This window comes from Trachinotus anak, unplaced genomic scaffold (assembly GCF_046630095.1).
Source record: "Trachinotus anak isolate AG129_WGS33_773 ecotype Australia unplaced genomic scaffold, CSIRO_AGI_Tana_v1 ptg000001l, whole genome shotgun sequence".
Lineage (NCBI taxonomy): Eukaryota > Metazoa > Chordata > Actinopteri > Carangiformes > Carangidae > Trachinotus > Trachinotus anak.
Genome location: NW_027273852.1, coordinates 3,170,001 through 3,185,443, shown reverse-complemented (window position 1 = coordinate 3,185,443; position 15,443 = coordinate 3,170,001). Strand labels below are relative to the sequence as shown.

Below are 15,443 nucleotides of genomic sequence, written 5' to 3'. Positions count from 1 at the left end.
GAATATGACTGCTGTTCCCCATGGACGACTGTAGCATATTTGTTGAAGCTTATGACTGGGGGATTTTTTTCATTGTGTTCTGGGAGAGGAAAATGACAGAGGTCAAGAAAAAAAAAAATCCAGTTGCAGTAAAGAATATTGACATCATGCGAAAAGCAGCAGAAAATGTAGTTTAGTAGTAGCATAAAAAATCAAAAAGTCAAAAGTTTATTTCTTACCCTGATACAACCTAAATATGAAAATTCAATGAAGTCTCACTCTGCAAAGCCACTGGACCCTAAACTGTCAGATATCTATCAACCAGACAGGAAATAGGCTTTGTTACGGCTTTGGAAAAATGACTTCCATGAACCAGGTTCTGTGTGTGTGTGTTTGATTATGTGTAACTCTTCTGTCTGCACGAACATGTGTTTATTGCTTGATAAAGCATGATTATTTTTTTATCGATGTACACACTTAAAAATTGACTTCTCAGTTCAATAAAACTACCAATATTCATAATGAGCACATTTTAAAAAATGAAACTAAGTTTAACAATGCCTTTTTTCTGTGACTCTTGAATTTTCACACACACTTTCACCTGTCGATGCAGCCCATATTTCATCTAAATGGAGAACATGTGGCCAATGTAACAGAATTTGGCTGTATCCCTTGATCTGAAAACCCATAAACCATACTCTAGAATACTTAAGATACTACCTGAGTCAGCCAATCACTAATTAATAGTTTACAATAAAGGCCGTCTGGCAGCTTGGAGTTTCTCACAAATTGTTGGCGGGGTGAGAGAGTAATTAATGTTGGACGAGGAGCTTAATTAGGGAAATATGGATGATTAACATCTTCACCTTTCCTGAATGACGAGATTCAGGCAGAAACTTTTAGAGGAAAAGAGAAGAGTCTTGTTTTCATATTCAGTGCAAGGTTAGATGCTGCCTAAAGGTGTTGATTCCATCAAAATGTATGGACTAGAGGGACATGCTGCTTTCACTCGACACCTAATAAGCTAATTGGAAGCAAGGATGATAAATTGTAATTGTTTACACCACCCTGATTTTACATTTCACAAGTGCTAAGGTGTGAAGGACACTTGCAAATCCCGACAGATGGTTCAGAAGATGGTTCTAGAAGATAAATAAATAAGCTGAAAGCTCGCTCAGCAGGGTTTGGGAGATGGGTTGGAGGGATGGGTGGGAGTGGATCAGTAACGCTGCCAGTCTCCTAGTGTGAGGAGGGGGTGGGAAGGTGCTGAGCTCTGCTCCCAGTGGAAACTTCACAGAATGGCAGAGGGTGCTAGTCGAGCAGAACAGAGGCTTTTGCTCTTCATCTGAACCCAGTCATGCTTATCAAGACAGGACTGACTGAGCTTTAGTGAAGAAATAGAGAGGGACTGGACACATCATATAGTCTGTGAGGGTAACGCTTTCATACATAGGTATTACAATATAGTAATTTAATATGTGGTCTTTTCAAAAAAAGAGAGTGAATGTTATAGTCTAAAAGAGGCTGATAAAAAACTGCAGTAAAAACAACACCTCTGCTCATTTGTGTAGCAGAAGCAGCATGTCAGCAGCAGAACAACAGCCGCTGCAGTCTTAGGTCAGTGTCTACACGGTGCCACTGTGCCCTAGGAGCATGAACACAATCAATGCAGTTACACATAAGTCAGAGGAAATCAGACTTGGAGCATAAAAATAGGCTGTTGGTAGCTGTTATGTGCTTTTTAAATTTTAAAAAATGAGCCATTATGCACATCTTCCCCATGAAATGCATGTGAGACAAAATACAGCTGAAACGAACCCAGTGAAGGCACAGTGTAACAAATCTTACCTGTAAAAATCAGAATACAATACTTGGCAGGCTTTTTAGTGACATAACAAACAAATAATGTAAAACAGTGTGGGAGTGTAACATCCACTTACTTTCTGCAATAATAGATCTTCCTGTCCAGTCATCATTAATCATCTGGATATTTCCAAAGTGGACGTCACTGAAAAAGATGCGGTTGGTCCCAGTTGTCTTCTGACTATAGTCAAAGGCCAGTGCTATGACATTCTTGAAAAATGTGGGATTTTCAAAAGGCTGGACAGGTGAATTAAGGTCGTTCTCATCTGAAAGATGGATGCTTTTCAGTATAGTCCTCTCAGAGTAGAGTAAATAACCTTCATAGCGCTCACAGGCAAAGCCATCCTCTGCCAAGCGGCCATGAGCGCAGGAGCAGGTCCGGCGTCCACTGCCCAGGTGAAAGCACAGCTGTTGGCAGCCTCCATTACTCCTGGCACAGGGGTTGGTGCCTTCAAAACCCAACACATGTTCAGTTACTGGTTTGTCTCAGATTCTACCTCTGTGCACTCACATTTAAATTGTACAAGACTATGCATAAAAGAAAATCCCAGATGGAATTTGAAAAGTGTATTTTATAAAAGCCTCTCAAAACTAAGTACAGGCATAACAGCGATCATAAAAATAAGACGACTGAAGTAAAAACAGTCAACATTAATATCAAATCAATAACACTGTACAATTGAAACTCCTACCTTTTTCTCTACCTCTATTGAAAACTGTCACATCCTTTAAATTAACCCCTAGACCACTCCTCATGGTTACAGCCTCACTGGTGTCAGTCTTGAAGCCACGACGGATTGAACCATTGGAGTGGGCCCTGAATAACATCAGAAGAGACGATTGGGGCAAAGTAAGTGGTTTTATTTTCAGACTTTTCAGTGTGGTAGGGTAATGACAAAGGTAGACATAAAGACAGTTAATTTTATTTCACAAAAGTAAAGTAAAATTCAAGACTGCAATCAGCCATGTCTGACACAAGTCAAGCTGCTGCAGATAAAAGCGCAGTACAGCTAACAGCTTCTTTCCATTGTTGTCCCCATTGTAAGGGGGAGAGCATGAGACGATTGGTCGTCAAGTCATGCAAGAAAGGTTAAAAACAAGAAAGAAAAAAAAAAACAAAAGAGTCATGTGATTTACTATTTAACAACAATTTCTTTACTCTAAGACCTGTCTCAGTCTCTTGTGGCTTCAAAGAGCTGACAACACTGTTCCAAAGAACAGTGTACAAATGTGCATGAAGTGACTGACTTCATGAGAGGAAATAAGGCATAATTGAATTTAACTGTATGTCTGATTTTACAGATGGTTGAGGAAGAATCCTCCCTAGCTGACAACACTGAAGTGTGTCTGGAGTATTCACTATGATAGTGACCCTCGCTATATGGAACTGCTATTCTTAATATTTTCATGGGACCTGTAAGGGCAGGGGTTAACCTCAGGTTAGTATTGCAGGCTTCGCAGGCCAATGCATGTGTGTGCATTTAAGGAAATAATAAATTACCTGTCAGACCAGTAGATATAAGGCCCAAACACAGCCACTGAGAACAGGTCTACGTTGGCCACTGACAGTACAATCTCCCGGCCCTCACCCGTCTCAAGGTTGATCCTCTCGATCTTATCTGTGCGGGCGTCACACCAGTATAATGTATTTTCCTGGAGGATAATTTTAAAAAGCATATCACAAACAGCTTACACATATTTCTGCCACAAAAGAGTAATATGATGTAGGAGGCACGGTGTGCAGGAATGGAGGGGAGGTGGATGAGGTTGATGACGATGTTTGTGCATTTGTGTGCAACTGCACCTCATAATCTATGGAAATTCCATTGGGCCACATGATGCCTGAGTTGACCAGGGTAACCTGGTCCGAACCATCTAGGCGGGAGCGACCAATGCAGGGATTCTGGCCCCACTCAGTCCAGAAGAGATACCTGGCCAGCACAGCAACACACAAACACAGTGTGCAGTTAGATACCTCAGTTGGACAATAGTCCTCCTACAAAAACATAAATACTTTTTGAAATATTCCTTCAAAGTTGGTGTGGTCGACAGTGTGTCAAAGATTTCCTCTGGGGCAGGATATTTTGGTCAGTGTGGCCATTACCTGCTTCAGTCTACAAGAAAAGCTTTTTAAACCACCGCACCACTGTTAACAGGGATGCTTCAGACTACAGAAAATAGTGCAATGATATAGTGAAAAACATGAAAATACAAATAAAGACAATTCAAACCCCTTCTGTGGATGTACGGCAATGGCCCTGGGCTGATCAAGTCCTTCAGATATGACCACTGATCGGTATGCACCATTCAGGCGGGAGATTTCTATTAGGTTGAAACCATGGTCTGTCCAATACAGGTTTCCTATGTAGAAAGAAGCAATAGCAAGATGTGGAAATACAGCAGAGGAATTGTCAAGGGCACAGGATACACAAAAAGATCCCATCATGATACCGTATATACAACAAATAGCACATTTTTACGCACACTTTTTAAGCAATTCAATAAAAAGAAATTAAAATAATAAATAAACCAAAACCTGCTTAATGCTGTAATGAGAGACTATACACCTGAATTAAGAATTTTTGAGTGTGAATATCAACTTGATAGCCTGCAGTATTAAACTGCAGGTTCAGGGAATCACAATACTAACCAGCGATCCAGTCGACAGCAATGCCTTCCACCCGGCTGATCCCGGTCGTAATGATGTCCTCCCTCCAGGTCTGATCACGTTTGGCGCGGGAGATTCTGTTCAAGCCCATGTCTGTCCAATACACAGTGTCATTTCCTGTAGAACACACAGTACAGTTAATGACAAGGGAAAATGGGGATGATGCCACAAAAGTATTTACACCATCAAACAAAGCAGCTCATGAAACCGCATTTTACTGCCGCCTGGCCCATTTCACCAAATGTTGTGTGGGACTATAAAGTATGATGGCGAAAATACCCACACAGTACAGCAACAGCTCTATGTTGACTTACAGTGACTGAACAGGAAAGGTTATTGTCTGCCAAATTTTACAGGGTAGTATATTTCTTCATGCAAAACATGATGTTGGTAAAACTGTTATGGGCCTTTTCTGATTTTACAGCCCTGTTACATAAGCATTGATATAGTACATAATTTATTTATGGTGCAGTCTTCAAGTGCATCTCTCTTGTCAGTCTGGCCGTGTTATATGTTTATTTGTACTTTCTTATTCCTGCTGCCTTCACACACTTAACATGTAGCTCACCTACGACAGAATAAAACTCCAGGGCTTTCATCTGTTCTGCTCTGACAACCTGGCTTCTGTAATGACATGTAAATGCTATGCGTGTGTTATCCGCTGCTTCATTTGGATGGGCTTAGTAATGTTTTGCATGTTCACCTGTACGCTGTAACAAAGGAGAAGACGATTGGCAGTCTTGTTCTATACTTTGGAGATGTACAATTTGGGCTTGGATTCAGCTTATTTTCTCCTTCCAAAAGCTGCGGTTACACATCAAGTTTGCTATAGACCTTTGAAGTCGCTCAGATTCAGAAACAGATTTCAGGCTCTCTTGATAGTTATTCGATGACAAACTGAGAACGCAGAAAACCTGCTCTTGTTCTCCTGAACTCTGTAACTTTTTCTGAAAGCGAAAAAGTTTACATGGAAAATATTAGTCCAGTAAAGTACAGTACTTATAAGTGGTCATATACTGTATGTCATCACAGTGGGCATTTACCCTTGTGGCTGATGTATAGTTACTACTCATTAATTATTTACTCATAAGACAGTCCTTTCTGTTGAGATATGTTGAATGTTTGCCTCTAAATTCAAATATAAATATAAACCCATGCTAACATGCTAACAATCACAATGCTAAAATGCTGATGTATAGTAGGTATAGTCCTATCCTATAAGAAATTTGTGTTCAATTGTGTCATAAATAGCATATGAATTTGTGAGTTATGTCCAAAAAAAATGTTTTGTGAGGTCCCTGTGATCTTGACCTTTGACCACCAAAATCTAATCAGTTCATTTTTGAGTCCAAGTGAATGTTGGGGCCAAATCAGAAGAAATTCCCTCAAGGCATTATGGAGATATCACGTTTCACAAGAATGGGACAGAGGGATGGACGAAGGACCCGAAACATAATGCCTCTGGCCCTGGCTGTCCCTGGCATGGAGGCATAAGAAGTATAGCTGAGGATTAGCAGGCAGCTCTTTGTTGTTTCCATAACAGAAGTACAGTAAGTATTTGATAGACTGACAAATTTTGACTCAATGATGGCACTATATGATGGAAATGTGTCCAGTTGTTAAGATATTTCACTATGGACCAAAGTGGTAGAATGACCAACAGACTGACCATGACTGAGAAAATAACCTCTGACCCCTAGTGGCAAGTTTTGGGTTTTTTTTTGGCTTTATCTTCTTGTGAGACAAACCAATAGGTGGATAGGATTTCATCTGTTGTGCTCACTGCACTGAACAACAACATTTTAAAAGTCAAAACCATTTTTCCAAAGTAAACAATGTCCATATTATCTCCAGACTTTGTAGTGAACGGTGTTCTGGTGCAGTTTTCTCCCTTCAACAGATAATATTCTGTAGATATTAGTTCCTGTCAAATGATGGGATGGTTGCTGATCTCTGCCTCTGGCACAATCAGACGGCTGGGAATATTAAATCAGTTTCAGCGACCTTTGTATAAATTTACATTTACAACCTTCATTTTTCATGAACCTACATAGTAAAATCATAGCATTCATGTGGGATTATCTCAACATGAAATTGCTTTTCCATTTTTCTAAAAAGAATTAGTGCATATCCTTAGTATATAACCCCTTGTGCGTATGTAGTTTGTTTCAGTTGTGCATATGCAGTTTCCTTTACACTGTGGTTGTTATCATGCCATCAGTGGCAGCCTATTACATATATGGAATGCTACCAGCTTATAGTATATTCATAGGATTTTTCAGTGTAATAAATCTATCATTTTTATCATAAGGAGGGATGTAACAAATGACAGTACAAGCTATTGGCTTCATGCTTTCCAATGCATGTTAGGGTACCTTCATTTGATACAATAACTTGGGAATTGCTTTGTATTAGGATTGTTTCAGAGGCTTGTGAGGAAATAGTTTAATCTTATTCATGCTGAGGTCCCCCCCTAATGTGAACTTATTACTGATTCATCTACACTACACTCCACAAGCCCGCAGACCATCACTCATTTGGTAAGAACCTTGTAAAAGAAAAATCCCATAAGAACCCCCCACCTTGCAGTTTTAGGATTGAGAATGAAAGAAAAGGTTTTTAGTCTGGCTTCATAAGACACTGCATATTCATTTTACATGAGAATTGGTTTATTCTAAACTGTTAGATCCTTCCTATCATATCTTGTAACTTCCTGCTTGATTGTGTAAAGTATGACCAGAAAAATGGGGAAGAAAGTGGCAACTGTGTCATCAATTTTCTCTCTCCTGTACATTACATTTCTAAATTAAATCATAGTCTAAAAGCTGACATAGTGTAGAGGTCAAGGTAGGAACATAGCCTTTTAAACAAAATCTCTGGAGAAAGTGTGAGACATTAAAGCCTTTCTTATAAGTAGACTTTTGAAACATGGCTGGTTAGGTAAAGCCAACATCAGTTAAGGTCAAGTTGGTTTACCTGCTTTTTTGCAGGCAAACCATACAATAGCAATTTAAACACTGAAATACCAGGAACAACATATAGTATGTATATTTAACAATATATCACACATAACTCTGAGCTTCACTTGGTATCAGGGATATATATCTGCTGTCTTAAACCTGATATCAAACACTTTTAAAACTGTGAAAATTCCTCCCTCTGTCTGGCTGAACGGCATCATACCTGCGTGAAAATCAACTCCCACAGCAAACAGTGTTCCTGTGATGGGCATGAGGGCTTCACTGTTGTCATTTGGGTCAAGAGCAATTCCCCGGATTCCCTCATGGATGGAATACATCAGGAATGAGTCAACACCTAAAGAATGAGAAATTACCTATCATACTCAAACACACAAAGGTATGAAAGCAAAGCTAAATTATGAACGCCCTTTGACCTATGCATAGATTAATCACTTACTGTACACTGAAACATAAACGCATTGCTTCACATTTAGAAATATGAATGCAGAAAGAGTCCAATGATATATCATTTAGTTAGAGTCATAGAAAATGTCAAATGTTAATGGAAATATATTAGTAGCTGCATAGCAAGTATTTGGAAAAACTCGCCTTCGCAAGACATGCGGTCACTTCGCAAGTTGTAGCCAACTGTGCAGGAGCAGCTACGGGTGTTCTCAGAAGTGGGAAAGCAGAGCTGTGAACATCCTCCATTGTTTATCTGGCACGGGTTTCTTCCTGAATGGTACAGACAACCAGCAAAACATAAACAGTGAGGCAGCATATGTGTATGTGGGTAGTGTGTGTACTTGTGTGTTATGTGTGAGCCTGCTTACCTTTCTGACCCTCTCTGTCATACACCTTCATATGAACCACCCCACTTGTCTTGTTTCTCAGAATCACAAGGTTCCGTCCATCTCTCTTGGTAACCGTTCCCAGCTGTGCCGACTCCTCATCTGCCCACCAGAGCTTGCCACCTGCAACCATCAATGTCAGTGAATTACAAAATCTGGCCACACAAGCAGATTAAGAAAAATTCCAATGCAAGAGCAAGATCAAATTCCACTTTTTGCTTCAGGTAATACTGCAGCCTTTTTGTTTTCTTCACTATGAAATGTATGCAAATCACGTTGTGATGCAAACGAGCCTTGAAAAACACTTCAGCACAATCAAATACCGCCCTTCATCACCAATTCCAAGTGCAAACGGTGTGCTTCAGCTCGCACTCTAATCCACCAAGGCTGGCACCGTTATACCGTAAAGCCCCTAAATAATTGAAGCATTCTCTGAGCTGATTTGAGATTAAAGGATGGGATACCCCGCTCTGCCCACTTGCCGGTGATGTGTACATCTTGCAGTCATGAAAGATAGTTACTTTGATGTCTGGGAAAGGTTTACACCAACAAAGGCTTCCCATGCACTTCAGTTTGAAGGAGTAGCTGAAATTAATGGAAATGGGCACGAGTGTGATTTCCAATACCATTATCTACAAATACTGTAGATAAGGGAAAACCTACACTTGCAAATGTTTACATTTATACTTTGTCTTTATGACTATGGCATGAACATTTTCATTATGGAGATACAGCAGTATATGTCAATCGAATTCTGTCGTTTTGCTTATATACCATGCAAAAACGAGATACTGAAGCAGCATCTCCTCATCTTTATTCTTTTTTACTTCATAAGGTAAAATTCTGTCCTGCCTGTCTGTGTGGGACAGTGAATGCCCAGGCTTCAGCAGTTCTGCCATTGTGAGCATAAGTGATGAGTGTGTCTTTGTAAATAGGCACATGCACAATAGGCTCCTGACCCTGGCCACCACTACCACTCTGTCCTCCAACCCCCACCTCAGCAGAAATCAGTGATGCACAGTCCAGGCACTTTGCCACAGACACCACTGATGTGAGCAGCACTCTCAACTTTAAAATCCCACTGTGGAGTGCAAAGTGGGAAAAATCTGGTGGCACCTCTCTCCTGAAAATAGACATTGTAAATGGAGTGGGAGATGGATATGATTTTAGTCTTTTTTGAAAACAAGTCCAAAAAAATAAAAATAAAAAAATCACGGTATTGTAAAGCATATTTTAGAAGCCATGCAGTGGTAACCAGCAACCAAATGCTAATTCAGTGATTCTGCTTTTATTTGCTGCACACAACCTGCTTCAGGGTATTACCTACTTCAATTATATCAGTAAGCTAATGTGAATGAAAAAAAAGGTCATTTTGCAGTCAAGACGTCATACAGAAATAGTTACTTACCAGTTCATTTAGCAGCATATTTTAATTTACAAATGCAATAAGAACATGTTCATCTATCAATTACTATCAATCCTTAGAAGGTGAGACACCCCTTGATTTATGAGAAAAAACAAAAACAAAAACAAACAAAAAAAAAAAAAAAAAACAGAAACAATTCCCACTTGCATTAATAGCTTCAGGCTCAATGGAACGTAAACTCCTTTCCACAAATCAGACAAATTCCCATGAGTAAGAATGACAGTCTACATGCAGTTTACAAAACATTTGACCCTGGAGGGCATGTTAGCCTAGATTAGCTTTGCACCCTGTGTTAATGTGATGCCGTGAAGACCGCTGGCTAGCTGTGATTGCTCGGTTTTGGCACATCATATTCAATTTCCATCTCAACTGCTCGTTTCATTCCAGGCAAGTCCAGGCTGATGGATCACTCACACCTTCTAAATAGAAACCCTCACCTTTCCCTCAAGCCAATCCAATTATTACAGAGCCCCAGGACCTGAGTGGATCGACCTTGCGTCAGTAACAGTGCCTTCATTATACCTTTTCACAACCAGCATGAGCAATCACTAAGACATGTACGCAAAATGAAAAAGCTGAAAGGAAACAAGCACTTCAGCGAGACAAAATGTCTGATTCCTGTCTGAGAACTGCACTCCACCGATCATCACTGCAGAGAAATAACCTTTGGAAAACTCTTTCATGATTGTGTGTCTGCCTTCACGTCCTGCTGTGAGGGAGCTAGAAATCTTGATAGAACTCAAGCTTTCATTGTGTTTATATGATGCTTCTCTGGAATAACTTTAACCACTTCAAATATGACCAACTGATCACAGACCAGCAGAGAGAGAAGAACCATTAATGGGATTAATGCTCAATAATGTTAAAATTGGGTGAATCCCAACAGAGGGCTCACCTGATGATACCCTGCCAAAGCTAATTCCACATGTATTTGCTGTATCTAAAGATTCATATTGTAATTATAATAGTAGTTATATGTTTGTTCATGTTCACAGTTTGCTGAGTAAGTAAGACAAAGCAGAAACAAAAAACAGTCAAACAGAGGTGGTAAACATAATGGATGGTCAGCAAATGCACTTAATTGCATCTTTCACCATGAAGACAAAAAAAAAAAAACAAAACAAAAACAATCTTTCCGTAGTAGGGCTATTACTCTCTAATGGGCCTCACCCATAGTCTATTCACAAGCCAAAAGCGAAAAAAGCCTGTCTGGCTGTTGAATTACAAGTATATACTCAATGGTTAATAATAATAAAGAAGGAAGGCATCCTGGTTTAAGAGACTGAATGTCTGACAGACATCGAACTACGAGAGAACATTTCACTAGATGCTGGATGCTAATCTCAGGCTAAGAGGACATTTAAATGCCGTCATTCAACAAACATTAATGTTGTTTTGTTAAATTGGTATAAATAGTTTGAAATACACACATACAGTGAACTGTTTGGTTGTTATACTCAGTGAGGCATCTTAAGTGCATCACTTACTTTATGAAAACTGCTAATTATTGTAGACATATAATTTGGTAAAGGGTAAAAAGGTGGGATATGAGATATTTTACATCTCATTAAACATTAAGTCTAATATTTATAATTTATTATATTTAGAAGATTTGGTAGATCTCTATATACTAACAGCAGCTGAAACCAATCATCCCATGCAACGATGATTTAAAAAGCTGTGATTATTCATTAAAATAGGTCTGCGTATTAAATACACTTTCATACTTGCATGAATCCAAGTTCAAATGCTCAAACTGATTAGATTGCTATCTTCTATGTAGAATAAAAAATGATCATCCAACAAATGCAATGTTGAACCATTGTGATATTTGTTGAGCAGTGGGACGACGACAACAACAACAACAAAAACAACATACTGTTAACCGCTGTTTATGCTACCATTCAACAATTTCATCAGTGTCACAAAATGTAATTGACTGTGATTGATACACACCTGCATTTCACTGTTTTGCTTGTGCAATTAGTCTATGTCATCTCACCTTCTGTCTTCCATTTGTGAAATGGTTTGTCTATATAAGAAACAGTTTACCATAAAGTCTTTACTATAGGAAAAGTCTTAACAATGAACTAAAAAGTTCAGTGTTAAGATGTGGCTTAGAGCTGCAGAATTTTAACAGCTAACACAACAGTGGGATTCCATTCTAACACTACTGTGTTATTCTACAACATCGTAATTAGAGCTCCCTGCACATGGTGACAGATACCCACCACACAGGAAACGGAGACATGCCATGATGAATAGCATGCTTCAAGTGCAAACTATCACCCTGACAACACTATTGATTTTATTTTTTAATTAGAAAATAAAAATTACACTTTGAACCACACACACACACACACACACACACACACACACACACATCCCTACACATCTACACACACAAAACCAACAACCCTTGTTTCAGTGTGTCTGCCCCCTTCTCATTACCAGGCTTGAGAAGCACAATGCATTCACATAGCTCACTGGGAAGCTTCCCAGTTGTCAAGATTGCTGCCCTGTGGAAGTAAGATGATTTAAATTCAAATTCTGGTATGTTGTAAAAATAAACATATAAAATGAAATAAATGAGAGAAAGTAATGAAATTTGATTTGCCACCTCTTGAAAAAAGTACATACATATAAAAACTATATATCAATGCTTGTTTGTTATAGTTTTTAGTTACAGGAATTCATTCTTTTTTAAGTTAGGGTTAGGGTTATTTTAACATTGTAGGTGCCATTCAGTAATTATAGTTATTACGTAAGTAATTTCTCCTCTTCTCCAAATACCTGTGCAGAAAGGTTGGTGTCTGAGCACTGCAATCAGGACACATAGGTGTTTCAGAATTTTGGCAGCTGTGCACACCTTCTAGGTGGTGTAATGCCAGAATGAGTTTGAGCTAAACTGATGGATAAGAACTAATTTACACTGACATATGTTTCTATTGGCAGTTTGTATGTAGAAAATAAAAGGAAAAGCTGACACAAAGCTTTGGAGAGCCAGACCCTGCAAGCTAAATAGGAGGACTTTTTTTTTTTTTTTTTTTTTTTTGGGGGGGGGGGGGGGGGGGGGGGGGGTTACTTAGATTTCAGGACAAGAACATACGACTTGATGGATGATGAGACTCACTAGATTCAGCACTGATGCCAAGAATCAACATATAATGAACATCCTCCTGCCTTTTCATTACGAAAGAGGGGGAAAAAAAAATCAATCATCAATCACTGCTGTGCGGTGTTTTAATTATCTTTTGCCGCTGCTACTTCACATAATGTGAAGCACAACTGTTGCAAGGACTGCCTAAATGGCTCCATTCTACAGCCACTTAACTGGTTAAACACGTAAACCCTCCACACTCTCTGACTAATCCTCAATGCCAATCTGATGCACTTGTGACAAAGCTCCACTCACCCATCACGGCCAGAGCTGTGCCTTTGGCTAACTCCCTCTTTAGAGTCTCCAGCACCTCCAGCCCACTGCCATCCAGATTGCACCTGTTGATAGTGCCATTGGCTGAGCTTATCCAGTACAGCTTGTTGGCAGTGTAGTCTACTGAGAGACCTGAGAGTAATACAAGTGAAGAGAGGATAGCAGATTAGTACTCATTGTGTTAGGATTCACTAGGGCCCTGTTCAGACATGGCATAAACATCTCAGATGATCCGACCACAAGTGCACAGCTCTAAGTACAGGTGGAAACACACCCGAGACGCATTGAGGATGCCTTTGAGATCCAATCACTCAGACCACATTCAGAGGTGGTCTGGGCCACATGTGGCCCCATTCTTTTAGCAGTGTGAACACAAATGTGTCCTGGGCCACATTCAACTCAAAATATTTTACTGTTTCTAATGGTTAAAACCTTATTTCATTGTTGAGCTGTGTGCAGCAAGATGATTTGCTCAACCCCTCCTTACCCTGCTTTCTCTTTCTCTCTCCCTCTCAAACACACTGACATCAGACCTGTCTGTCATAGTCAGACTGGCTAAAAACAACAACGCATATGTGCTTATTTGCATATAGAACAGGGAAGTGAGAACTGATCACAAGCGGTCGCTTGAGACGCATTTTAATGCAAGGTTTGAACTGACGTACTTAGAGCTGACCACTTGTGATTGTATCACACAGCATGCTAATGCCTGGTCTGAACAGGGCCTCGGATACAGAGCTTCACTTTAAAACATGGCCAACAGGAAAACTCATCATCCAGACACATACAAGGTAAGTAAAGAGATTATGAGATCAGAAAATAGTAGATAAGACATGCTACATGTAACATTTTAACATAAAAATGTTATTTTATTATTGAAGTATTATCATAGCATACATGACAGTAAACTGCTTTTTTTTAAATTTGAGTTCTATCAAATGGCAAAATAATACATGTTCAGTGACAACTCTGACTTAACTAAAAATGTTCTGAGAAGGTGCAAATAAAAAAGATAGGATTACTTTTTTCAGCACATTTCACAATTGCACATTTACTGTATTTTCTACACATTTGGTTGAGTCAGGTCTGATATAATGTGTTTGTTGGCTGATGTTTGTGGGGGATCTTTATAACAACTGCAGTTGGCATGAAAAACCAATGAGAATGACTGCTTTTAAATCCATTCCCTGGATGATGACATGGTTTTTCATCGAATGCCCCTGTTAATGGTGAGATGTAAAAGCAAATTCAATTGTGGGCCTCTGAACAACTCACTGTATCCCACCATGTGTTGGATTTATGTCTGGCAGATTCACAGTCACAATGCGTCATTAATTTAGTCTTGTCCCCTGGTCTATCCCATAATCATAAATGAAGCCAGTGAAATTCAGTGCACTCTGCTATGTGAACTGCTAACAGGCCCAGCTACTAGAGCAGAGGACCAGCTAATTGTTTTTGCTAAATCAGTCTTCAGTTACTCACTCAAGCATGCTTCATGGGGATAGAGTTCACACTTAAAAAAATTGAAAGTATAGTAATAGAAATATTAGTGTTATGGACAAGTAGAAAATGTTGAAAATCAAACAGCACTGACTAATGACAATGACAATGGTTCTAATGAATATTGAATATCCTCTCTGCAGAAATCAGTGCCGTGCAAGTTAGGCAAGATTGCTAAAAAAATCATAAAGGACTGAGTTTCCAAGTGCCTCACATTTCTACAATCTAAAAGGTTGTACTTTCACCCTGTTTTTGCTGAATATTGTCAGATATCAACATTTGGAAATTCAGGCCCCCAAAAACATCAAACAGCAATCGCTTCTCTAACTGACATCCATAACTACTGCTCAGCAATCGCTTTCCAGTTAAACCCAGCTGTCAGTTAGACACCTACTGTACACCTATTGTATAGGCTAAGCCTTCATGACAGCTGCTCGAGGGAAGTTTGAGAGAGTAATCATTTTTCAATTAGATGTAAAAGTAAATGACTTCTTTGGGAATTAATAGTTAAGCATACAGATGTACACAGGTAAAATGTATTTTCAGTTTAGCCTTGTGTTTGTATTTGTCTGAGTTTCAAAGAAACCCCAGCATTGCTAGACGTGTCAAGCCTTGGCCAGTCTTTACCAGACACTTTGACACCTTTACTTAAAGAATTGCTTTGACGTTGCCTGTTGAGATAATATCACCACTGAGCAGGTGTGTGTTCTTTCTGATTCTTGTTGACATGGTCAAAACAGAGAAAAAATGTCAGAGCAGAAAC

The 15,443-nt window shown here is 39.3% G+C and overlaps 1 protein-coding gene across 11 annotated transcripts in view; it reads right to left on the bottom strand.

Moving 5' to 3' along the window:
• The window catches only part of lrp1bb (low density lipoprotein receptor-related protein 1Bb), a 247,003-nt gene that overhangs the window by 69,684 nt on the left and 161,876 nt on the right, over nucleotides 1–15,443 (bottom strand). For all 11 annotated transcript variants that reach the window (XM_071493395.1, XM_071493738.1, XM_071493827.1 and 8 more), the window contains 10 exons: nucleotides 13,163–13,312; nucleotides 8,304–8,444; nucleotides 8,080–8,205; nucleotides 7,694–7,825; nucleotides 4,493–4,627; nucleotides 4,074–4,203; nucleotides 3,647–3,773; nucleotides 3,344–3,495; nucleotides 2,535–2,659; nucleotides 1,920–2,291 (listed from right to left, as the gene is read on the bottom strand). In XM_071493395.1, coding sequence (XP_071349496.1) covers nucleotides 1,920–2,291; nucleotides 2,535–2,659; nucleotides 3,344–3,495; nucleotides 3,647–3,773; nucleotides 4,074–4,203; nucleotides 4,493–4,627; nucleotides 7,694–7,825; nucleotides 8,080–8,205; nucleotides 8,304–8,444; nucleotides 13,163–13,312 — 1,590 coding nt within the window. The remainder of the gene's footprint in view (nucleotides 1–1,919; nucleotides 2,292–2,534; nucleotides 2,660–3,343; nucleotides 3,496–3,646; nucleotides 3,774–4,073; nucleotides 4,204–4,492; nucleotides 4,628–7,693; nucleotides 7,826–8,079; nucleotides 8,206–8,303; nucleotides 8,445–13,162; nucleotides 13,313–15,443) is intronic.